A 22,835-nucleotide genomic window follows, 5' to 3' on the forward strand; every position below is an offset into this window, starting at 1 on the left:
CTGGACTAGCTGGGGATGAAAGACCGCCCGCAGGGCTGCGCCTTAATGGCCTTTGTCTGGAGGGAGGGCGACCGCGGCGGGGGCAGGGGTTTAATCCACAGGGTTGGGGGTGACGGCTGGGACGGGCTGAATTCTGCTTCATTGCCCACCCACGGGAGCGTCTCCTGGTTTCCAGGGGCCTAGGCCGTCTAGCCTCGGGGTCTGCCACCCTGCTGGACCCAGTACGAGGGCGCGTAGATCCCCTGGCAGGGCACTAAACCGTAGTCAGGGTCCAAATCCTCCTGGTCTAGGGAGGCGAAATCCATCCCGCCCGGGCACACCCGCCCTTTCTCGGCGTGGGAGCCGTCTAGCCACGCTCAGACCTCGGCCTCCGCGCGCGTTCCTCCCCCGCATCGCGCTCTGAGCTGCGCCTCGGCCGGAGGTGGCGCTCTGTGCGCCCCGCGGATCCCGACGCCGGAGGCTCAGAACCCGGGGGACCCTCACCCGTGGCTCCTTTCCCTTCCATCCCCTCGACTTCCCGGCTCAGGGCGCGGCCCTGCCTTCGGCGCGGGAGTGGGGGACTGGGGGGCGCGGGTCCCAGGGTGGGGACGAGGCGGGCTGCAGGCCGGTCCCCCGACCAGAGCTCGCTCCCAAGTGGAAATGTGGGTGGAGGGTCCTCATTCAGATGCCCCAGGCTTCGGATCCTGGGCGGGGGCGCGTGGCAGCCGCCAGGTGAGTGCCCCAAACCCGCCCCCCTCCTTCCCCAAAGACTGACTCCCCCTCCTTTTATGGAGAGGGTAAGGCTGGGGCCCTGGATCCGAACCGTGGAGAGCGGCCGGAGCGCCGGGGCGGGGGCGGGGACCGGCTCTCTCGCCCTTTTTGGCGCAGCAGCTCTGGGCGCTGCCCGCTGCCGCCGCTGGGGCCCGAGAGAGGCGAGCCGGCGACGGCGGCGCTTCTGCGGCGGCCTCCTCCCTCCCCACCCGGTGCCGCAGGATTGCAGCTGGCACTGGAGGGTGGGCAAGCTCGAGGGAGGGGCGCGGAGCCCCGGCGCGGAGCCGGGCGCGGGGCTTTGATGGATTTAGCTGCTTGCGCGAGCGCGTGTGTGCTCCCTGCCGCGGCGGCGGCGCCCGGGCCCTGCCGGGTCCGCACGAACCCCGCGCGCTTCCGAGGTGCGGGTCCCGGGCCCGGAATCCGGGGGAGGCGGGGGGGGGGGGCGGGGGAGGGGCGCGGCGGCGGCGCTATAACCCTCTCCCCGCCGCCGGCCGGCTCCACACGCGCGCCCTGCGGAGCCCGCCCAACTCCGGCGAGCCGGGCCTGCGCCTCCTGCTCCTCCTCCTCCTCCTCTCCCGGCGGCGGCTGCGGCGGAGGCGCCGGCTCGGCCCTGCGCCCGCCCTCAGGCCCGCGCGGGCGGCGCAGCGAGGCCCCGGGCGGGTGGCGGCTGCCAGGCGGCTCGGCCGCGGGCGCTGCCCGGCCCCGGCGGGCGGAGGGCGGAGCGCGGCGCCGGAGCCGAGGGCGCGCCGCGGAGGGGGTGCTGGGCCGCGCTGTGCCCGGCCGGGCGGCGGCTGCGAGAGGAGGCCGGAGGCGAGCGCGGGGCCGGCGGTGGGCGCGCAGGGCCGCTCGCAGCTCGCAGCCGGGGCCGGGCCAGGCGTCCAGACAGGTGATCGGTGGTGGCGGCAGCGGCGGCGGCGGCCCCAGCTTCCCCCCGGAGTTCTTCTCGGGGCTGATGCCCGCAAATATGCAGAATTACCGGCCGGGTCGCTCCTGAAGCCAGCGCCGGGGAGCGAGCGCGGCGGCGGCCAGCACCGGGAACGCACCGAGGAAGAAGCCCAGCCCCCGCCCTCCGCCCCTTCCGTCCCCACCCCCTACCCGGCGGCCCAGGAGGCTCCCCGCGCGGCGGGCGCGCACTCCCTGTTTCTCCTCCTCCTGGCTGGCGCTGCCTGCCTCTCCGCACTCTCTGCTCGCGCCGGGCGCGCTCCGCAAGCTCCGTGCTCCCAGCGCCACCCTCCTCCGGGCCGCGCTCCCTAAGGGATGGTACTGAATTTCGCCGCCACAGGAGCCTGGCTGGAGCGCCCGCCCCGCGGCCTCGCCTCTCCGCCGAGCCTCCAGCGCCTCGGGACGCGATGAGGACCTGGGCTTGCCTGCTGCTCCTCGGCTGCGGATACCTCGCCCATGCTTTGGCCGAGGTTGGTGCCGCCCCCGCGCCCCGTCCCTGCGCCGGCTCCTCCGGCGCACACCCCCCGCTGGCTGGGGCGCCGCGGGCTCTGCAGAGAGCGTTTTGGTTTCTGCTAGGGTGGTCGATGTTTAAATTTTCCCAACTGGTTTCTATTTTCTGCCATGCCTAAGTGTGTGTGGGGAGTTTCCAGCGTGTTGCGTCGCTTGCTCTGCCTTGTGGGGACCGGGGAACAGCGAGGTGGACGAGTGGGGAGAAACTTCGGGGGGCGCAGGGTCCTCTCCGGGGAAGGGGAGCTGGGGCGCAGCGGGCGCTGCAGCAGCGGGGTGCGGGGAGTGGGGAAGGGGGTGTGTGTATGTGTGTGTATGTGTGTGAGCCGGCGAAGCCTGGGGAGGAGAGAAGGGCGGCCGATAAACAGGTAGGGGCGGCTGCTGCGGAAGCCCCTGGCCGGGCAGGGTAGGCAGCGCCAAGCCACACCGGTTCCCAGTCCCCAAGCCCGGCGGGGCGCAGGGCCGGCGCAGTCCCGCCCGCCCGGGCCTGCTTACAGGTGGCTGAGCCAGGCGAGCTGGGGCCGGGCCAGGCGTCCGCACCCTCCCACCGCGGCGTCCCCGCCCCCCCATCCTCATCCCCATCCCCGGGAGCTTTGCTGTGATGAATGACTTTCCGCAGCCCCCGTCGTGGGAACTTAGTGCTTCAGGCTCTCCAGCGACCCCCGACTCTCCTTAAAAATCGGGGAGGGGAGTGGGGGAGGCCAGAGGTGAGGGTGGTCTCCGCAGGGCCCGGAGAGCTGTGCGAGGTGGAAGTTTAACCCTCGCTTTCCCTGGAGGTTTCTTCTCCCGGCCGCCGGCTGGATTTGGGCGTCTTAGTCGGCGCTAGGGCCGCGGCTGGGCCGGAGCCCGGGGTGGGGCGAGTGTGTGAGTGAGATGTGTGTGCGCGTGTGTGTGTCTGCGCGCGCGTGCGTGTGTTTGTGAGACGGAGAGACCTCTCCACGGGTTCGGCCCGGGATTCCGGGGCGTGAAATTTAAGCCCTGCCTGGATTAAAGTGTTAGGGCTGCCGTGACTCTCGCCGACCCGTGACGCATTTTAACTTGATCTTTCTAGATGTTGATCTCACTATTAAATCGGAAACTCTCGGCCCCCTCGCTGCCCCTAGACCTTCTGTAACTGACACCCCGGGCGGAGGGGCCGGAGTGAGGGGGCTTTTGTCTGAAAATATAAAGGGGGGGGAGGCTTTGATTTTGCAAAGGGCGGAACATGGATGGGGTGGAGAATTTGGGGTCTCTTCCAGCCCCACCCCCGGCTTCTGGTTCCAGGGCCGGGGCGAGGGCTCCGCGGGGGCTGGGGCGGGGACTGCGGCCGGCGCTCGCGGGGTGTCCTCGGGCCCGGGGCGGCGGCACTCCTGGCGGCCGGGGGCGCGTGCCGGCGGGGTCGGGGCCGCGGGCACTGACCGTGTGGCCTCTGCTTGCAGGAAGCCGAGATCCCCCGCGAGGTGATCGAGAGGCTGGCGCACAGTCAGATCCACAGCATCCGGGACCTCCAGCGACTCCTGGAGATAGACTCCGTAGGTAAATCGCGCCCCTTCCCTCGGCGCGCGGGGAGGGCGCGGGCGGGCGGCCTGTGCGCCCCGAGCTGGGGCCGGGCGGGGCGCCGCGCAGGAGCGCACCGAAAGGTCAGAATCCAATCCCCGGCCATAAGCGCCCGGGCGGATGAGTCAGGAGTTTCTCTTCCAGTCTCCACTTTCTCTCCCAGCGGCGGCCGAAGGCTGCTCGCTCGCCCCAGGATTGTTTTCGCCTTTAAGGAAAACGCCGCGTGTGTCATACAAAGTTCAGCCGCGGCCCCCGCCAGGTGTGCGGGCCCCGCGCCTGCCCTCCGGCCGGAGGAGCGGCGGGATCCGGCCCAGACCCTGGGCGCAGAGCCCTGGCCCGTGCGCCGGGCGGGCAGCCCGCGGAGTGAGGCCCCAAGGACAGGCGCAGCTCCCGGTCCGACGGGCGGGCGGGGCCGGCCCCCGGGTCAGGGCCCGGCCCCTTTGTAATCCCTGCGAGCTGGTACCGCGTTCTTGCCGCAGGGCTGGGCCTCTGTGGCTGCAGAAGCCGGTGTCTTACTGTTTTCACGACCCAATAAAAAGCCTTAGACGCATCTGCTGCCTGAGGCTATTTTTGCGGCTCACCCTCGGGCCCTGGGGCCGGGCCAGTAGCGAACACAGTTTATTTGCAAGCACAGAGTTTTGGAGCGAATGTCAGCTGCAGAGTTGGACCCGGGTTGGCAAGGGTTAAAGGGGCTTCTCACCCCGGGGGGACCACGGGTGGGTGGGAGGGGCGAGGGTGTAGGGTGGCCGCCCCTCAGGGCCAGAGAGCCCCTTCCAAGAAGGCGAGGTCTCTCTTCCAGGCCTTTGTGGCGCCCTTTTCAAAATGCGCACTCGGCCTGGGAACTCCCATCTGAGCCTGAACCTGGTTTAAAAAGGGGGTCTGCGATAAACTTATTAAAAAGAGTAACTGAAGGCCGCAGAATTGGAAGAGTGTATATGACATGAAGATTTTTCTCTCTCTCTGCAAAGGACTCTGGAAAAGGGGGGGCCTGGGGGGATTAAGTGAAATCACATGGTCTAGTCATTTGGAAATTTGTACCTAATTACGGTGGTGGAGAGGCGTGAACTATTTTCGTTTCATGCCAAAACCATTTTCTAACAAGGCCGATGGTTTCTGTAGTTTCTTGACCCAGGAAATCCCTGGGCTGATCCTTATCGGGGGCGGGGGCGGTAGAGTTTCACCCGGAGAGCACAGCTGGGCGGGGGGGTTTTCACCCGGTCCCTCCATGGGTAACTCTGGGGAAAGGGATTTGGCTCTGGTTTGTGGTGGGGAACCCTTGCCTGAATCTCGCTGGTCCTGGATAGGTTTGGAAAAGTTGGGGGGGGCTGCTTCTGGGAGAAGGTTTCAGGCCTTTTTTTGGGGGGGGTGCTAGCAGAAGGGGGGCCTGTGGAGAGCTGGGCCTCCTCGTGGGACTGGCTTTGGAAGCCTCAGGGAAATGGGCCATTCACTTTCTGCTGGGACTATTCTTATTCTGGTCTTGGCGCCCCGCCTCCTCCACCCCCACCCATTATCGCCTTTAGCATTGCAGCTCCGTGGCGTATGCTGATGGCATTCCTGACCCGGGGGCTTCTAGGTTGTAGGGTCCAAACAGAAAAAAACAAGGATGCCCTAAGCTAGTCCTCCTAGTCGGTTTCAAATTCCCCCTGCAGCCATGTGCCCGGAGCTCTTTCCTCCTGCCCCAGGGAAGGCAGAGAGCGCCGATCTCAGCCCGCCTGTCTTGTGAGAGGTTTTGGGGTCTGAATAGGATTCTGCTAGTGTCTGGGAGGCTTTGGGTGTGAGAATATGGGGGTGGCATCTACCTCCTCTCTCGCCCCCAGCCTTGCCCCTGGTGGGGGACCTTTTGTAACACAGCGGGGCCTCCTTCGTCCTGTTCAGTCCCCTCCCCAGGTGTGGCTGGAAATGGAACCAGAGGGACCCACAGTCTCTCGCCTGAGGACGGGAGAGGCAACGGCTGCTTCTCCAGCTTGTAGGGGATGCCTTTTCCTTAACTCAGGTTCTCTCTCCTAGGGAGGGTTGTAAACTGGTTGAGGTCAGTTCTCCTGGGGTAAGCCTCCCTCCGGGTCCTGTACTCCCTTTTTGATCCAGAGGTGCTTCTGGTCTCTTAGGGGCAGGGGACAGTGTAGGGCTCACGAGGAAGGGGCTGGGTGCTGGGAGAAACGCAGTGTAATGAACTTTCCCTCGGGGTTCCTTTATAACCCTTCCAGGCTGATGTTCTTGGCATTAGGTGCCTCTAAGGCCAACACTGTAGGAAGTAGAAAGAGGCCTGGAGGAATCCCAGGTGTGCGCCGCAGCTATGCTGACTCCTCCTCCAGGTGGGTGGGGCTTTGTGACTGGCATTTGGCTCCTCCCAGCATGCAGGCTGCGTCCCCATTGTACAGTTAAGGAGACTGAGCCGGGCACTGTCTGGGGACTTGGCCGCTCCTTGGCTGTGGCTGGAGGAGCAGGGGTAGAGCCCGAGCATTTCATTCGGAGGGTGTGCTGGAGGGAAGAGTGAAGGTTTGTCACCTGTGGCTTTTAGAGCCGGAGGCCAGCATGTGGTCTTTTAATGACCGGCAGCCGGCGTTTAGGGCCTGTTTGTCCCGTGTGCAGTGGCAGCTGAGGCGTTTTGTTCCCCAAAGCAGTCTGGCCCGCTGCCTGTGGTTCATCCAGCGGCTGATAACATAAATATCCCCATCCCCGTCTCGGGCCAGTCAGACCGGGATGGACGGTTGGGAGATTCTCCCTGTCCTGGAGTTGTCACTGGGACATCTATGCCTAAAAGGCAAAAAGGAAAGCCTCCTGATTAGCTGTCCTGGGAGCAGTTTCAGGGGTGATTCTTGCCAGTCAGGCCGCCTGGGCCTGGTCCTGGGCTGCTCAGAGCTGTGTTTGCTGAGCTGTGGGCAGCTGCTGCTCTGAGCCACGTCTCAGCCAGTGTAGATCGAAAGGGCGGCTTTGGGGAGCATGGTCCACTCTTGGCTTCTTGAGCTGGGGGCAAAGGGTGGGCTTGTTAGACTGGGAGCTGTTCCCCTTCTGTCCCTTGTTTCAAGAAATTCTCCAGCTCAGGGTATCTCGGGGTCAGTGAACTAGCAGGGCTGCCGTCTTCTCTGTTTATTAAGCCAGGGCTAGAGGGCCCATGTGCTGTGGACGCAGACCGCAGAGGCTCCTGTGAGCCACTCCTCCTTGTCTTGTTATATTTCTCTGGGCCTCAGTTTCCTCGGATGTAAAGAAGTGATAGCACCCACCGCACACACAGGAACTGTCATTGGTAAAGTGACCGATGCAAACGTGGCTATCTCAAGGCATCGGAAAATGGGAGCGGGTGTTACGACTGAATTTTCTCCTACGAGTGGCGAGTGGACCGGTTGCTCTTTGGTTTGGTCATGGCAAGATGGGCACCACCAGGATGTGACTCAGAAGTGTCACTTTTTCATGAAAAGAAGTGCTGCTTGTAACAGTTGGTTGATGGGAAATTCCTACTGCGTGAGTCGTTCTGTTCTGATCTTATTTTGAGCCTCAAAAAAAAATTAGTGTCATTGGAACATTGAGTCATTTTCGGTAAAAAGTTGGGCTCTGGGCGGGCTTCATCTTTGCCTGCCACCTTCTGTGAGGTTTGCGGGACTTAATTTTAAATGTGCGGGTCTCAGGCTCCTCGGGGTGCGGAGGAAGCTGAGGTTTCTCCGGTTGGTTTGTGGACGCTCACGGATGCCTCAGTGGGCTGGGAAGAGACACTTCGGGCTGCTAGTCCTGAACCCAGGAGGTGCAGAGCCCTTTAGCTGTCTGGGCTGGTGACTGGGACCTCCCAAGCTTCCCAGGAGGGGGTGGGGAGATCTCTGTGTCTCTGGTGCACCCTGGCTGTGAGGCTCACTGTCTCGGCGCCTGTTCTCCCTTGGTTATATGCTAGAGAGGCAGGAGGGAGGGAGATGGGAAGAGACTCCCCAAGCTGGGACCAGGGGGCCAAGTCAAGGAGGCCCAGAGCCACCCACAGTGTCCAGGTGCGGGCAGTATCCATGGGCAGGACTGTGGGTCCTCTCCCTGCTGCAGGAATTGGAGAGACCTGAGACTCCCCCAGCCTGTCTGCCGTAGCCATCAGCGCCTGTGAATGGGGTGGTGTGTGCACTGGGTGGGGCGACGGGGATAGGGTTCTCAGTTCTGCTCCCCGGTCAGTGCTGGTCTTGGCTCTGGGCCACTGCCCCACCTGCACCTGGCCGCCTCGCTGTAAACACGGCTGGCAGATGCCAGCCTCTCTCAACCCCTTTCCGCAGGCCGCCTCCCTCTGTCAGGCTGCGGGAACTCCTCAGTGCGGGCTCCACGAGAGGCCACGTGCCCTCCTGCCTCTCCTTATGGCTGCTGGCCCTAGAGTAGATTCATTTCAGGAATGAGTGGGGTCTGGCCCACAGCCCAGTCTGGCTGTTTCCAGTGCCCCTCAGAAGTTAGGCCACTTGTTCGGGGAGTGCTTTCGTGAGGGGGAGGGAGGGAGACGTACAGGCACCTGCAGAAATCTCAGCGGCCTCTGCTTCTCCTTTGCTGCAGCCCCCAGACAGAGGTGGGGCCTGGCTTCGCCCTGTGCCCCTCGGAGAGGTGCACCGAGCCGGGCAGCCTCAAGCCCCTCCTGACCCAGGCAGCGCTCACCGGGGCTACCTCGGAGGAGGCATCAGAGGAGAGGCTGCCTGCAGCCTCTTCCCCGAAGGGCCCTCAGCGTCGTCGCCGGCCCCTGCGTTTGGGGCTGTCTGTGCTAATTGGGCGTTTTCTGCAGTTTCAGGCGTTTTTCATCTCCTGCGTATCTGAAAAGCCCTGGTGGGAATCACGGTTCTCCCAGGGGCGCCCCCTGCCCCTCATGGCAGGGAGCTGTGGGGGGGCTGTGCTGTCAGGTGCCTGTTCCCCAGTGGCTCCCAAAGCTGGTCTGTGGGAAGTGTGGCTGGACAGGCCCAGGGCACAGCGCACAGGCCTGGAGCAGTCACGGTGCTCTCCTTCCGCCTGCAGGGAGTGAGGATCCTTTGGACACCAGCCTGAGAGTTCACGGGGTCCACGCCACCAAGCATGCGGCTGAGAAGCGGCCCCTGCCCATTCGAAGGAAGAGAAGCATTGGTGAGTGGAGGAGGCCGCAATCGGCAGGGCAGGGCCGGGTGGGGAGGAGCTGCTGGCTCTCCCAACGCAGTGGCCTCAGGCGAGCGACCCGTTCCCTCCTCCCTAAAATAGGCCTGGCCCTGGTGCCTCTGGCTCTGGCCTCTCCCGAGGCCTCCCTCCTTCGGGGGTGTCTCCTGCCCCAGCCCGCCTGCTCCTCCTGGAGTCCCGGTCTGGGCCAAGAGAACTTCCAGGGGAGAAAAGCCATCATAAATTCCTTAAGTGCTCCGTCTTGTTGGGGCCTGTCCCCAGGAGCCTTGCTGGAAACATGGTTGTGCCTAATTTCGCAGTGTGGGCACCGTGCTCCCGCGCCGGCTGCTGAGCCGCTGGGGACGCGCGTGCCCAGGACGCCCTCACCACACCATGCATGCCTGCCCCACTCACGCCTGGCTCCACGGCTCCACCCCCGCATCCATTTGGGGGATATTTTGTCCCTTCTCACAGGGCAGCCCCGTGGCCCTCCAGCCCCCTGAGGAGGAGCTAGCAGGTTTGGGAGGTTCCTGGGCCAGTCGCTGCTTTCTACCCCAGTCCCACGTCCTCTGGGATCCCACCTGATGGAGTTGAGCCCTGGTGCTGCTCATTGCTCTGTGGCCCTGAGCAGGTGGACCCCCCTCTCTGAGCTGTGGTTTCCTCCGTGAGGATGGATTTTGTATCTTCCACCTTAAAGTGTGATGTGTGGGTGGCTGGTCCCAGCTGATGCAAGCAGGCCCTCCCCAGGTGACATTTGCTGTGGGGGTCTGCATTTTGCTCCCTTCAGACTAGTCTTGAAGGTCAGAGCACCCCAGCGAGTGCTGTAGGATTCTCTGCTAAGTCCCGCTCTGCCCCCCCCAGTCACTGGCCCCACCTGTCCAGGTTCCTCCAGCCTGCAGGCACCGGGCTGGGCTCCTTTGGATGTGTGGTGCTCCTGCCCACCCAGCCCATGAGCCTCTGCTCCCAGCTCAGCCTCTGCTGCCGTGGAGGAATCCTGGCCTGTGGCACACCCTGGTTGCCCTCCAGGCCCAGCTGGAGCCGCCCCAGCCCTGGGGTGGGGCGGTGGTCGCAGAGGCCAGTCCCTGCTCACTGTGTCCCCGCTGTTGCAGAGGAAGCTGTCCCCGCTGTCTGCAAGACCAGGACGGTCATTTACGAGATTCCTCGGAGTCAGGTTGACCCCACGTCCGCCAACTTCCTGATCTGGCCCCCGTGCGTGGAGGTGAAGCGCTGCACGGGCTGCTGCAACACAAGCAGTGTCAAGTGCCAGCCCTCACGTATCCACCACCGCAGCGTCAAGGTGAGCCCGGCCCCTCCCTCCCCACCCCCGCCCGAGGGCCGCCCCTACCAGGCAGCCAGGGTCCCTCCCAGGTGGCCACAAGGTGCTCTTGGCATGGCTGGTGGGGGGGTGCACGGCTGTGCTCCCATCTCCCTGGCAGGTACACTGAGGCCCAGGGAGGAGAAGGAGCACCTGGGGGTGTGGGAAAGGCAGGGCCGGCCGGGCCTTCCACTCTGATGCTCTGGGGATGAGTCTGACCTCCTTTCCACGCTCTAGGCCACAGTGCGGGGGCTGTTTGGGGCCTTGCAAGGTGTCGAGCTGCTTAGCAGGAAGCTGTCTGGCGTCCTGGGACCTGAAGCGTCCTCTGCAGGCTCTTCAGTGGGGGCCGTGGTGCGTGGCAGGAGGAGTGGGGGGTGGGTATTCAGAGCCTGCATTGCCTCTGGAAGTGCCTGACCTTTGGAGGGTCCCCCGGCTTCCCCCCTAGAGCAGCCCAGGAGAAGGAGAGGGAGGGCTTGGGGTGTGCTCCAGGCCAGATAGCAGACTTCCCTCTGCGGAATCCCAGGGTGAGCCCCGCTTTCGTTAAGTTGGGGGTGGTGCCTGTCTTTTTCAGGCTACTTTAGCAGAATTCCATCCACTAGGAGCTGATTAGCAACAAATGTATTTCTCAAAGTTCTGGAGGCTGGAAGTCCAAGATCAGGGCACCCGCAGACTCTCTTTGCTGGGGCCGTGTTTTCTGGGTTCGTAGATGACGCCTTCTCACTCGGCCCTCAGTGTGAGGCGCGGGGTGAACGTGCTCCCTAGGCTGCTTTCTAAGGCACTGATTGCATTCATGAAGGCTCCACCCCTAGAACCTAAGCAGGCCGGGCGAGGTGGCTCACACCTGTAGTCCCAGACACTGTGGAAAGCTGAGGCTGGAGGATCGCTGAGCCCAGGAGTTCAAGACCAGCCTGGGTAACATGGCAGGACCCCGTCTCTACAAAAAATACAAAATTATCCGGGCATGGTGGCACGTGCCTGTGGTCCCAGCTACTCTGGAGGCTGAGGTGGGAGGGTCAGGGTCACCAAGTCCTCAGCTGACTTGAGGCCAGGGAGTCCAGACCAGGCTGGGCAACGCAGCGAGATCCCCAACTCTACAAAGAATTTTAAAACTAGCCAGGCGTGGTGGCGTGCACCTGTCGTGCTCGGGCGGCTTAGGTGGGAGGATAGCTTCAGTCTGGGAGTCCGAGGCTGCGGCAAACCGGTGCACCGGTGCAGTCTCAGTGCCTTAGAAAGCAGTCGGGAGGTTGAGGCTGCAATGAGCTGTGATGGCGTCACTGCATTCCAGCCTGGACAATACAGCAAGACTCTATCCTTAAGGAAAAAAAAAAAGGACTTCATGCCTTCCCTAAGACACCCGCCTCCTAATGCCATCCCTTGAGCTGGGATTTCAGTGTGAGAAGCCTGGGGGCACTGGCGTTCCTGCCACAGCAGGGCCTTCCTCCCTGGGGTTGCGCTGGGGGAGGAGCAGCACCCGGGTGAACTTGCTGAAGGTCTTCTTTGGTTGCTGAGGTCCCGGGGCCAGGGCTGCGTGGCTGGGCCTCCTCTCCCTGCGTTCAGGGAAGTGTGCCCAGAGACCTGTGGGATACAGCGCCCTGGGTGGGCTGGCTTTGGCCTGTGTGTTTTCCTCCCGTGTGCAATGGGTCTGAGGCAGGGCCTGGCCCTTCTGAGAGAGCCGGGGCTGCTGCCATCCTGTTTGCAAGGGAGGTCTCCTGCCTGTTGGGGCATCAGTCTCCAGTTTTGGGGACGGGGTTGCAGGGTGAGTGTCTAAGGTATCTTCTGGCTTCTGTGAGGCCTCACACCTCCCTAGGGCTCCCATCTGGGAGGGGTGGGCTCTCTTAGGGCTCCTCTCCCTGGAAACTGTCTTCAGTTGGTTTAAAGTGCTGTTAATGCTCCCACCTGACCTGCAGGACCCACGCGTTTGAGCAGCAGGCGCAGGCGGGCGCGGCCCCCCTAGTCCAGGAGGCTGTTGCTTTGACTCGGAGCCTCCTGGCTCGGCCTCAGCTGAGGACTTTTTTTTTTTTTTTGACACGGGGTCTTGCTCTGTTGCCCAGGCTGGAGTGTGGTGGTGCGATCACGGTTTGCCGCAGCCTCGGACTCCCAGGCTGAAGCTATCCTCCCACCTAAGCCGCACGAGTACGACAGGTGCACGCCACCACGCCTGGCTGATTTTAAAATTCTTTGTAGAGTTGGGGATCTCGCTGCGTTGCCCAGCCTGGTCTAGACCCCCTGGGCTCAAGTCAGCTGAGGATTTGGTGACCACTGAGCCTGCTCTTCCTGGAATATGGGGTCACTGAAATTATGTTTGAGGATTTCAGTTTTGGGGTTACATTAGTAACCATTCTTTGACTTTAGAAAATAATTATTTCACATCCCCCACCCCCCACTGTTGTGACTCCAGGCCCCTGGAGGGAGATGGGGCAGGGAGAGAAGGTTCTCCACAAAGGACTTTGCAGCCAGCCGGGCCGTTTCCTCGTCACACGACCAGGCACTTTAGACCCGTAACTGGGAATTATCTTGGCCTCTGGGGACTTGGTCCTCCGAGGTGCCTGGGTATTGAGTAAGCAGATTCCACATCTTACTACCCGGGATCTCCAAGGCCACACGATCCCCTTTCGAAGCCCCGAGTTTTTCCCAGGGCCCTGCGGGTGCTTGTCTGGGGCACTCTTCTGTCCTTAGAGGGTATTTACTGCCAGGGGGTCAGGGAAGGAGGGGAAGGGAGGACCTGACTCGGGCCTCCAGGTCCCGGTGGCCCGGGTGCCCCGGCCATGAGCCCAGCACCATCCCCTCTGTCCTGTGTGCCTCCCTGGGGCACAGCCTCTGCCTTTCTGTGGGCCTTGGCATCCTCCCAAGTTGTATGTTGGAGGCCCTTGTGAGCTCTGAGTCCGGGATACCTGTGGTCTTGTTCTCATTAGAGATTCTCATGTCAGTTCTGGGTGTTGGGGGAGCCTTGGAGGTAGGGGGAGAGTCTGTCAGCCCATGGCTCAGTCTTGGGCAGGCCCCACCCTTCCCGCCCTGGCTTGTCATGGGGTGAGGATAGGAGGGCTTGGCCCCACAGGGCAGTGCTGCCTCCCTCCCCCGGCCCCCGGATCAGGCTGGGTGGGGTCTAGGGGCTTCCAGCACCCTCTGGCCCGTGCAACATTGGGGATGAGGGCAGTTCCCCCTCCGGGAGTGGCCCCTGCTTTGCTCTGTGCAGTGGGGGAGCCGGGACCAGGGCTCTGCCTCTGGGTCTCATCTGGTGGGACAGGGTCCTGGTCAGCCCAAGCGGGGACGGGGTGTCCTAAGACCTCAGGGCTGTGTCCTGCAGCAGAGCCGGGCGGCCCAATTCCCACCTCCTCAGACCCAGGTCCCCCTCATGTTTCCGCTTCTGGGAGGCGTCTTCTCCCTGCCCACCCATCCGAGGGTTGGAGGAAAACATCCAGCTCCGGACACAGGGGGCTCTGGCTGAGGGGACAAAGGTCGGAGGAAACAGGAGCCCCACTGCGGAGGCTGAGCCAAGAGGCTGGTCCTGCCACTGCGGATGGAGGTGGCTGTCAACCTGGTGAGAAGGAGATGGGCCCCAGAGCCTCAGACTCCATGCCTGTGAGTGGGCATGGAGTCAGCTAAGGTCAGCGGGGTTGGGGATGACCGGGAGGGACCCCCATAGTCTGTCCACCCAGGCTGGGCGTGGCACCTCCCATTTCCATTTTTTATGCCCTTCCAGTCAACATTCAGATGTCTCTTGTTAGAAGATGGTAGTGAAGCCGGGAGTGGTCACTGCCTGGCACAGGCCCTGCTGGGATCACCAGGATGTGACTGACCGGCAGCCTCGGGGAGAGACTGGCCGGGGTCCCCAGCTGGGTGGGTGTTTCCTTGCACTCTGCCTGGCACAGTGAGCTCTTGGTCCCTGGACGCCCGACTCTTCCCCCAGACCCAAGCCTCGGGGGTAGGACAGGAGCGTGGGCCTGGACGTGGACCATGGGGATGAGATGCCATTCCGAGGGCTGCAGGGGTCTAGCCGGGATGGAGCTGACTCTGAGCCCGCCTTGCTGGGCTGGAGGCTTCCAGAAGGTGTGTGCTCACCTGGTGCTCGGGATGGGCCTCTGCTCCCTGGAACGGAGTGGCTGGGGTGTTCTGGGTGAGAAGCTCCCAGCCACGCCTCTGTCCACTCTCTGGGGTCTGGTGCAGGAGTCTCTAGGTGGGCGGAGTGGGGGTCCTCTCGAGCCAGGCTGGGCAGGGGACTCTTACACGAGCTTGAGGCCTGGGCATTGCTTCCATTCTTAGTGGATGTGGGGGCGGTGCTGAAGGAGGCAGGATCTTCTTTTTTTTCTTTTTTATAAAGACTGGATCTTGCTTTGTTGGCCAGGCTGGTGTCAAATTCCGGGGATCACAGGTATGAACCTCCATGCCTGATTTGAGGGATTTTTTTTTTTTTTTTGAGACAGAGTCTCACTCTGTTGCCCAGGCTGGAATGTAGTGCAGTGGCCCGATCTCAGCTCACTGCAACCTCTGCCTCCCAGGTTCAGGTCATTCTCCTGCCTCAGCCTCTCGAATAGCTGGGATTACAGGCACACCCCACCATGCCGGGCTATTTTTTGTATTTTTTAGTAGAGATGGGGTTTCGCCATGTTGGTCAGGCCGGTCTCGAACTCTTGACCTCAGGTGATCTGCCCTCCTTGGCCTCCCAAAGTGCTGGGATTATAGGCGTGAGGCACTACGCCCGGCTGGGATCCTCATGACGCAAGTCAGCATCTGGATTGAGTGACATTCCAAGTCTCTGTTGAGAGACCCCTAGGTTGGGCTGTGGGGCGATGGGGCCAGGGCTCTGCTCTTTTGGAGTCTAGGCTTCCTTTCTGTGAAAGAGATGAGAAGGAGTGCAGGCTAGGAATGGAGATTCAACACTGTGTGACCCTGGGCAAGGGGCTTCCCTTGTCTGTGCTGTGTGTTCTCATCTCTAAAATGGACCACGATGGCGTCCTCACAGGGTAGCTGTGAGGGTTACAGTGACGGGCGTGTGCGGTCCAGTCACGTGTCTTTCATGGCTGATACTCTGTCTTGGAGCTTTGAAAGGGTCAGGACATAACCTGGAGTTGGGGTGGGGTCCCCTGCAGGGAGTGACTGTCCCAAGCCCTCCTCAGGGCGTGTCTGCAGCCTCTAGGCTTTGTAGCAGCAGGGACTCGGCATCCCAGGTCTAGAGGGGTGACGGCGTCCCTGCATTATAGTCTCGGGTGAGTTCGTGCCGGGAGTGTTGCGGTGGGCAGGCTTACGATGCAGATGAACTCAGCTGTGGGGAATTGGAATGTCTGGTGCAATGAGGTGCAGCCCACATCTCTGGGACAGAAAAAGGGGAGGGACATGGAGACCGCCCCCATCACTTGGGCTCCAGCTTGGGGTCTGGGGGCCGGGCCACCTACCGTGGGGGTCCTGAGGACATTGTAGTCTCTGTTCTTTGGACTTGGCCTTCTTTTATCGAGGAGGTTTTTGTGAGAATCCAATATTCATTTTGTGTTCTTGGGAGAAAAATGCAGCTATTTCCTGGCCAGACAGAGGTGGTGGAACGGCCCAGAATCCTGGCATACTCCGAAACAGGTGCAATCATAAATCGCTGTTTGTTTTTGTTTGATAAAAATGGGCTTGTCTGAGGAGACAGTGGGTTCCCAGACGAGTGGCCGTGCCGTGTGCCTTTCGCACGGTGCCCAGAGGGGTGGCATTTCTGCTGTGTCCTGGGAGCCCACATACCTGCGGCGGCTGGCCATCTTGAGTGGATGAAAGCAAGCCTGCCCCTCGCCTGGGCTTCTGGTGTCTGGCCAGATGGGCCTGCGGTCTCTGCCGAGCCGGGCCCTGGTATCTGCCCTGCCGAGGGAACTAGGTGAGGCTGCTTGTTGACCAAAGAGGCTGTGCCACCCGGAGGGTCAGGGCCGGGAGCAGAACAGGGCGCCCTGCCCAAGCCCATCCCCACGAACCCAGATTTCAGAGCCCACCTGCCCCATGCCTCACTTGGCCACCCCTGCAGAGGCTGAGGGTGGGTGGGAGCAGCAGAGTAGGGGTGCTTTGAGCCCAGGAGGTGGCAGGATGTGAGGCTGGTGCTGTTCCACCTGCTGGGACCTGTGTCCAGGGCCTCCAGGGGAGGGGAGGAAGGAGCTCGGCCCCTGCCAAGGCAAGAGGGGGCTGGGTCTGGTTTTGTGCACTGGGATCCCTAGTTACTACCCGGCAGTTCTTGACTCAGGGAGGGCTAAAGACATGCTTGGAGGGCTGGGGTGGCTGAGGTCCCAGGCAGCCCTGCTGCTCCTCTTGAGGCTTTGCTGCAGTTCATCCTTAGGCTGGGCCTCTCCCACCCCAGGCCCTCAACAGGAGCATGACTCTAGACCCACTCTCTGCCTGTGGTGGGTGGGGGGTGGTACTGTGCTGAGGCTGGGGACCAGCGGGCGGGTTGGTTTCGAGGCTCTGTGTTAGAATAGACGCCGGTGGCAGCCCGCTCCTGAAGGTTGGCTTTGTCCTCAGTTCTGGGGGCTTCTGCATGTGCAGCCTCATTTATTCCTCAACCCCTGAGTGGGTGTGATCGGCTTCCCTTTTCCAGATAGGAGGTGGAAGTGTGTGCACAGCTGCAGAAGCCTCTCTGGAGGATTCTGTCCTGGGGAAAGGGGCAGATTGCCGCGGGAGTTGGGGGACTGGTCTGAGGCCTCGTGAACGGAACGGAACCCCATCCAGGAAGTGGCGGTGTCCTGGCCGCTTTCTCTCACGCTTTGTGACGTAGCGAAACCTCCCAGGCCAGGTCCTCTTTCTGAGCTGGCTCCTGACCCCGGGCGTCCCACGCCCTGCACCTGTTGAGCTCATACTTGGCTGTCTGTTCATGCCCCAGGCAGGCCAGACCACTTCACACGCCTGCAGGCACCCTTTGCACTGTGGGTTAACCATTAACTCAGCCTTGGACAAGCCTGGTCCCCAGTGCCTTAGGGACCGGCTTACCTTCGGAGCCTGCCTGGTCCCAGGGTGCAGAGCTGACCTTCTGCCTGGGGGTCCTGCTGATGCCCAGTCTCCAGAGTCCCCCACCCCACCCCCCGAAGAAGGTTGGGAAACATTCCCCTCCTCCCTCCTTTACCCTCCTGACTGCCTGGGAGGCAGGGCCACTGGGCTGGGGGCATCTGACCTTGTGCTGAGGTCTCCTCATTCACCCAGCAGCGTGCATTCCCCCACACCCCTGTGCTCAGGAGGTGACCCGGCCTCTGTTTCCTTTCTAGCCTCAGTTTCCCCATGAACCGTGAGGGGTGAAGTGGGGGCTGTTCTTGGACTTAGACCCTGTATGCGGCAGGGCTGGTTCCGTGGGCACAGATGGAGCGCCTGCTGGGTGCTCGGCTCCCCAGGGCCTGGGAGGGCAGGAAGGTGGTGGCTGTTCCCTGGCATGTGCCCCAGGGGGCAGGTGGGACAGCCTAGCAGTTAGGGACAGGTTTAGTTAGGGCTTGCCTGTGTCTCAGTTTCTTCTTCTGTGAATGGAGGTGCCAGTCGTGCCTCCTTATAGGGTGGTTGGGAGGATGACATGAGTGCTGGGGTTTGGGCTGGGAGAGCCGGTGCTCGACTCACGCGGTCCCTGGCCGTGCATTAGGGGTCTGTTGATGCCAGGCGTGTGTGTAGTAAGATTCCCATAATGGGGCCCATGTGTACATTATGCCTGCATGAATGTGTGTGTGGGGGGGGGGTGGAGTTGCCTCCCCATGACAGGGTATGTGTGTGCATTATACAGGGGTGTGTGTGGGGTGGAGTTGTGTTCCCATGACGGGGCTTGTATGTGCATTGTGCATGTGTGCGTGTGTGTTTCTTGCCTCCCTTGTTGAATGCCTGAAGCTCCCCTCTCTGGCCTGGACTGGGCCATTGTCTGCCTTCAGCTCCCCCAGGAAGGGGCTGTGGAGGCAGGACCCCTATGTTGTGGTTCTGTGCCTGGAGAATTGGGGGCAGGTGTGGCTTGCAGACAGGCAGAGTCCAGTCTGAAGAGGGACACCCGGCTGAGGTCTGGTTCGCTTTTGAGCTGCCTGTGCCTGACAGCCACAGCCCGCCAGCCTGTGCTCCTCCCAGTTCCTCTTGTGGAGCCTCAGTGATGGCCCAGGGTTCCTGGCCCTGGTTTCCGAGGTCAGGCCTCTCTGAGCCCAAGGAGAGCCTCGGACCTGGGGGAGCCATGAGGGGACCCCGGTTGTGGGTCTGCTGGCCCTGCTGCCTGGGGGCTGGCAGGGAGGTGGAGACCTCATCAGGCCAGCAGCTGGGATTATCATCTGGACTCCACAACAACCTCAGGCTAGGATACAGCCACGAACCCCCCATTCCTAGGCCATGGCTGTAAAATTTTTTTTAATTAATAGAGATAGGGTCTTGGTGTATCGCCCAGGCTGGAGTGCAGTGGTATGATCACAGCTCACTGCAGCCTCAAACTCCTAGGCTCAAGTGATACTCCAGCCTCAGCCTTCTGAGTAGGCTGGGACGACAGGTGCCACCATGGCTCGCTAGTTTTTAAATTGTTTTTAGAGACAGGCTCTTACTATGTTGTCCAGGCTGGTCTTGAACCCCTGGAGTTAAGTGATCCTCCCGCCTTGGCCTTCCTAAGTGCTGGGATTACAGGCGTGAGCCACCATGCTCAGCCTGGCTTTTAAAATGTATTTAATAACAACATGATCATTTGAAAACATTTTCCAGCTGCACATCCACACACAAGCAAACACTTTCCCTGGCCACCTGCACCCCAGAACCCCCAAACTCCCATACCTTAGCAGTGTGCATCCTTCAGACCCCCCAGGCACATGTGAACCTTTGGGTTTATTTTAAACAAAAATAGGATGAATCTACAAAATGCCATGCTCCAACGCCAGGTGTGGTGGCTCTCGCTTGAAATTCCAGCACATTGGGAGGCTGAGGCAGGAAGATCACTTGAGTCCAGGAGTTCAACATCAGCCTTGGCAACATAGCGAGATCTCATTTCTACCAGAAAAAAAAAAAAATTTAAATTAGCTGGGCATGGTGGCCCGTGCTTACAGGTGGGAGGCTGAGGTGGAAGGATCATTTGAGCCCAAGAGTTCAAGGCTGCAGAGAGCTATGATTGGCCTGGGTGACAGGGTGAGATCCTACTCAAAAAAACTAAAACACACACAAAAAAACTGCACTGCAGCTTGTAGGTTTTTCACCTGGTACTCCTACACTCCCCGCCACAAGGTAGCGCTCCTGGGAGGAGGTCAGAGGTCAGGGGTCAGGCTGCTGTCTCCTCCCTCCCAGCCTGTCCCTGGCTCCCAGCACGTCGTGTTGTCTGAAGCTCCGTGCAGGCATTCATGGCTGGGCTGTGTTCTGTCGGACAGGTGGCCAAGGTGGAATACGTCAGGAAGAAACCGAAATTAAAAGAAGTCCAGGTGCGGTTAGAGGAGCATTTGGAGTGCGCCTGCGCAACCACCAGCCTGAATCCGGATTATCGGGAAGAGGATACGGGTGAGTGGCTGCCTTCGTTGGCACTGGTGTTTGAGAACAGATCCTCGGAGCCTTGCTTTTGGGGTGTTAGGTGGCCCCCTGGAGCGCGATGCTCACGACTGTGTGCATCTGGGCTGCTGTTGAAGGACGTGTTGGCCTGCTCCTGGGCCAGATACCTGCTGAGGAGCAGATCCCACGCCTGCAGGTGTCCAGTGGGGAGCCCAAGCCGTGGCACTGACAGGAGAGGAGGTTCAGGCTTCACTGAGAGGGGCTGGGAGTGCATAAGATGCCCAACTCATCAGTGGGCCACGGGGCTGAGATGAGAAGAATCTGAAGAAGGGCCCCTGCCGGGATGGGCGGGAGGAGCAGGTTCGAGGACTACAGCTGCCCTGGCTGGCTGGGGTCTCTCCTTCACCCCACTGAGCAGACTCCACCCAGGAGCAGAATGGCCTCTGTGCCCTGCTGTGTCTGGGCCCTGGGAGCACGAGGGGACTCAGAAGTTTCTCCATGCCAGGGTGCTGGTCTTCTCTTCTGGAAAGATAAACACCGTAGGTATTTGTTGCTTCGGTTCTTCACCCCGACGGCCATCCCTTGGCCCACTCACCGCCGTGCCCTTTTGTTAACAGGAAGGCCTAGGGAGTCAGGTAAAAAACGGAAAAGAAAAAGGTTAAAACCCACCTAAAGCAGCCAACCAGGTAGGATCTGTCCGCCGGACATGCTGAGTCCTGCAGGGCGGGGAAGTGCAACCAACTGATCACACCAGCAAATCACGCTTCCTGTCTCGCCGGGTGCGGCAGGGACGTGGCCCTGATTGGCCTTCATGGTGTCTGCTGGGCTTGGGTCTCCTTGCTCCCCGTCTGTTCCTGCCTCGCAGAACGCCCTGGCCCTGCGGCTCACTCCCACTCTGGGAGCCTGCCTTCAGCTTTGTCCTTCTCTTTGTCATTGATTGGGGACGCAGGAGCATTGCACATGAATGGAATGGGTTGGGCGACCTGAGCAACGGTGGGGCTGCTCTGACCGCCTGACCATTCTGGGATCACCCACCCCATTTGACAGATGAAAAAACTGAGGCTTAACTGAGGTTACAGATAAGGACTGTTGGAGGCTGAATATATCTGGAAATCCTTTATAAGCGCGCAGGGCTGTTGGCTCCTGTGTTGGAAATTGCATTTGGCTGCTAGTGACACCAGACAGCACAGGGATTGAGATAAGGTCGAGCGTCATGACTTTCATCTAAAAGTGGGATTGCAGAGCAGGGAGGGTAGTCTTGAAGTATCATCAGGGTCTCCCTTCTGTCTGGCTAGTGGCATCCATCTGCAGTTGCCTCATGGCCCAAGGTGGCTGCGAAAGCTCCAGAAACCACATCTGTGCTCCAGGCTGGAAGAAGGAGTGAGGGGGGAAAAGGGCAAAATAACACCCTTAGAGAGCTATCCTGGAAATTCCACCCAGTGACTTTTGTGTTTTTCTCAGCTGCCATCCCTCCACTGCAAGGGAGCTTGGGAAACGTCTCCTAGCCACACATGTCACTTCCCAGATGGATATGGGACCTAGGCAGTCCCTGTCATCACGGAGGAGGCAGTTTCAAGCCTTACTGGTCCTTGGCATTGGCCCGCCTGGCTTGGGAAAGTTGGAGCCCTGTCTGGCCTGGTTCCTCCTCCTGGCACGTGGGACTCCATGGCGGCCAAAACAAATAGTTTCTTTAGAAGAGAGGAGGCTCTCAGAGATAGGGTGTCTGAGAACCCTGGCTCCTGTTTGCAATGTGGGACTTGGGCCTGCGGGTGAGGTCCATTCATGAGGAGCCTCTTGGGAGGAAAGTATCCACTTGGGCGGGTCTTTGAAGTAGTCCAGGACTGTTGGTCAGCCAGCCTTGGCTTCATTTGCCCAAAGTGTGGTGTGATGGGTGGTTTCGTGCCTGCCTGCAGGTTCCGTTTCTACAGAGCGTTAGGCTCTGGCCTCCATGGGCCTGCTGGTGACAGACCCCATGGTGAGAGACTGGCACTCCTGTTGTCCCATGCCTGACTGGCACTCATGCTCAGCCTATAGTTGGCCCAAGTGTTGGAGTGTGTGAAGGAGCGGCAACATAGGATGCAGAAGAGTTGTTCTTAAAGAATCAGCATAGGTCTGCTTAGGTGCAGACTCTTCTGTCTGGCTGGTGGCCTCCATCCTCAGGGTTGTCTCATGGGCCAAGGTGGCTGCCAGAGCTCCAGAAATCACATCTAAGCCCTAGGCTGGAAGAAAGGAAGGCAGGGAGAAGGGCAAATGAACCATTCTTGGCCTCAGTTTCCCCCATCTGTACAATGGAAGAATGGGGCTTGGTCTCTAGACATGTTCTGTGAGATGCTGGGAGCCTAATCCCAATTCCTGTCAGGGTACTGCAACATGGCTAATGTGGCAAATGTGATTCTGGAAATTTCATGAAAACTTGAAATCCATGTGTACCCCTGATTGGGTTAAATGTTTTCACCCTGTTTGCCTCCTATGCAGTGATGTGTGTGCTGGGTGGTTCACTTGGTCGGTGGTCTCAGTGTCTGTCTTTCCCTTCTCCCTGCAGATGTGAGGTGAGGATGAGCCGCAGCCCTTTCCTGGGACATGGATGTACATGGCGTGTTACATTCCTGAACCTACTATGTACGGTGCTTTATTGCCAGTGTGCGGTCTTTGTTCTCCTCCGTGAAAAACTGTGTCCGAGAACACTCGGGAGAACAAAGAGACAGTGCACATTTGTTTAATGTGACATCAAAGCAAGTATTGTAGCACTCGGTGAAGCAGTAAGAAGCTTCCTTGTCAAAAAGAGAGAGAGAGAGAGAAAACAAAACCACAAAACATGACAAAAACAAAACGGACTCACAAAAATATCTAAACTCGACGAGATGGAGGGTCGCTCCCATGGGATGGAAGTACAGAGGTCTCAGCAGACTGGATTTCTGTCCGGGTGGTCACAGGTGCTTTTTTGCCGAGGATGCAGAGCCTGCTTTGGGAACGACTCCAGAGGGGTGCTGGCGGGCTCTGCAGGGGCACGCAGGAAGCAGGAATGTCTTGGAAACCGCCACGCGAACTTTAGAAACCACACCTCCTCGCTGTAGTATTTAAGCCCATACAGAAACCTTCCTGAGAGCCTTAAGTGGATTTTTTTTTTTTTTTTTTTTTTTTTACACCATAAAGTGATTATTAAGCTTTCCTTTTTACTCTTTGGCTAGCTTTTTTTTTTTTTTTTTTTTTTTTTTTAATTATCTCTTGGATGACATTTACACCGATAACACACAGGCTGCTGTAACTGTCAGGACAGTGCGACGGTATTTTT

The 22,835-nt window shown here is 60.3% G+C and overlaps 1 protein-coding gene across 3 annotated transcripts; it reads left to right on the forward strand.

Annotated features, from left to right (window-relative positions):
* The first annotated feature begins 908 nt into the window (after positions 1-908).
* Positions 909-22,632, forward strand: PDGFA (platelet derived growth factor subunit A). 3 transcript variants are annotated; one of them, XM_008018927.3, is made up of 8 exons: positions 909-1,148; positions 2,033-2,162; positions 3,618-3,714; positions 8,695-8,799; positions 9,915-10,102; positions 19,429-19,555; positions 20,161-20,229; positions 22,086-22,632. In XM_008018927.3, the coding sequence occupies exons 2-7, from the start codon at positions 2,100-2,102 to the stop codon at positions 20,214-20,216; spliced, it is 636 nt and encodes a 211-aa protein (XP_008017118.1). In that variant the 5' UTR covers positions 909-1,148; positions 2,033-2,099; the 3' UTR covers positions 20,217-20,229; positions 22,086-22,632. The 3 variants fall into 3 exon arrangements, with proteins under 3 accessions (XP_008017118.1, XP_008017117.1, XP_072868994.1); XM_008018926.3 differs by lacking the exons at positions 909-1,148; positions 2,033-2,162 and adding an exon at positions 2,790-2,906; XM_073012893.1 differs by lacking the exons at positions 909-1,148; positions 2,033-2,162; positions 20,161-20,229 and adding an exon at positions 2,790-2,906.
* Positions 22,633-22,835: the final 203 nt, after the last annotated feature.

The sequence above is a fragment of the Chlorocebus sabaeus genome, chromosome 28 (assembly GCF_047675955.1).
Source record: "Chlorocebus sabaeus isolate Y175 chromosome 28, mChlSab1.0.hap1, whole genome shotgun sequence".
Classification (NCBI taxonomy): Eukaryota; Metazoa; Chordata; class Mammalia; order Primates; family Cercopithecidae; genus Chlorocebus; species Chlorocebus sabaeus.

What these genes read in the sequence shown, in the direction of transcription:
- PDGFA (XM_008018926.3), top strand. Translation starts at nt 2,805, where the DNA reads ATGACTTTCCGCAGCCCCCGTCGTGGGAACTTAGTGCTTCAGGCTCTC. An exon ending in GGGAGTGGGGGAGGCCAGAG is followed by an intron (nt 2,907 to 3,617) that starts GTGAGGGTGGTC and finishes CTCTGCTTGCAG; the next exon opens with GAAGCCGAGATCCCCCGCGA. An exon ending in TTATCGGGAAGAGGATACGG is followed by an intron (nt 19,556 to 20,160) that starts GTGAGTGGCTGC and finishes TTTTGTTAACAG; the next exon opens with GAAGGCCTAGGGAGTCAGGT.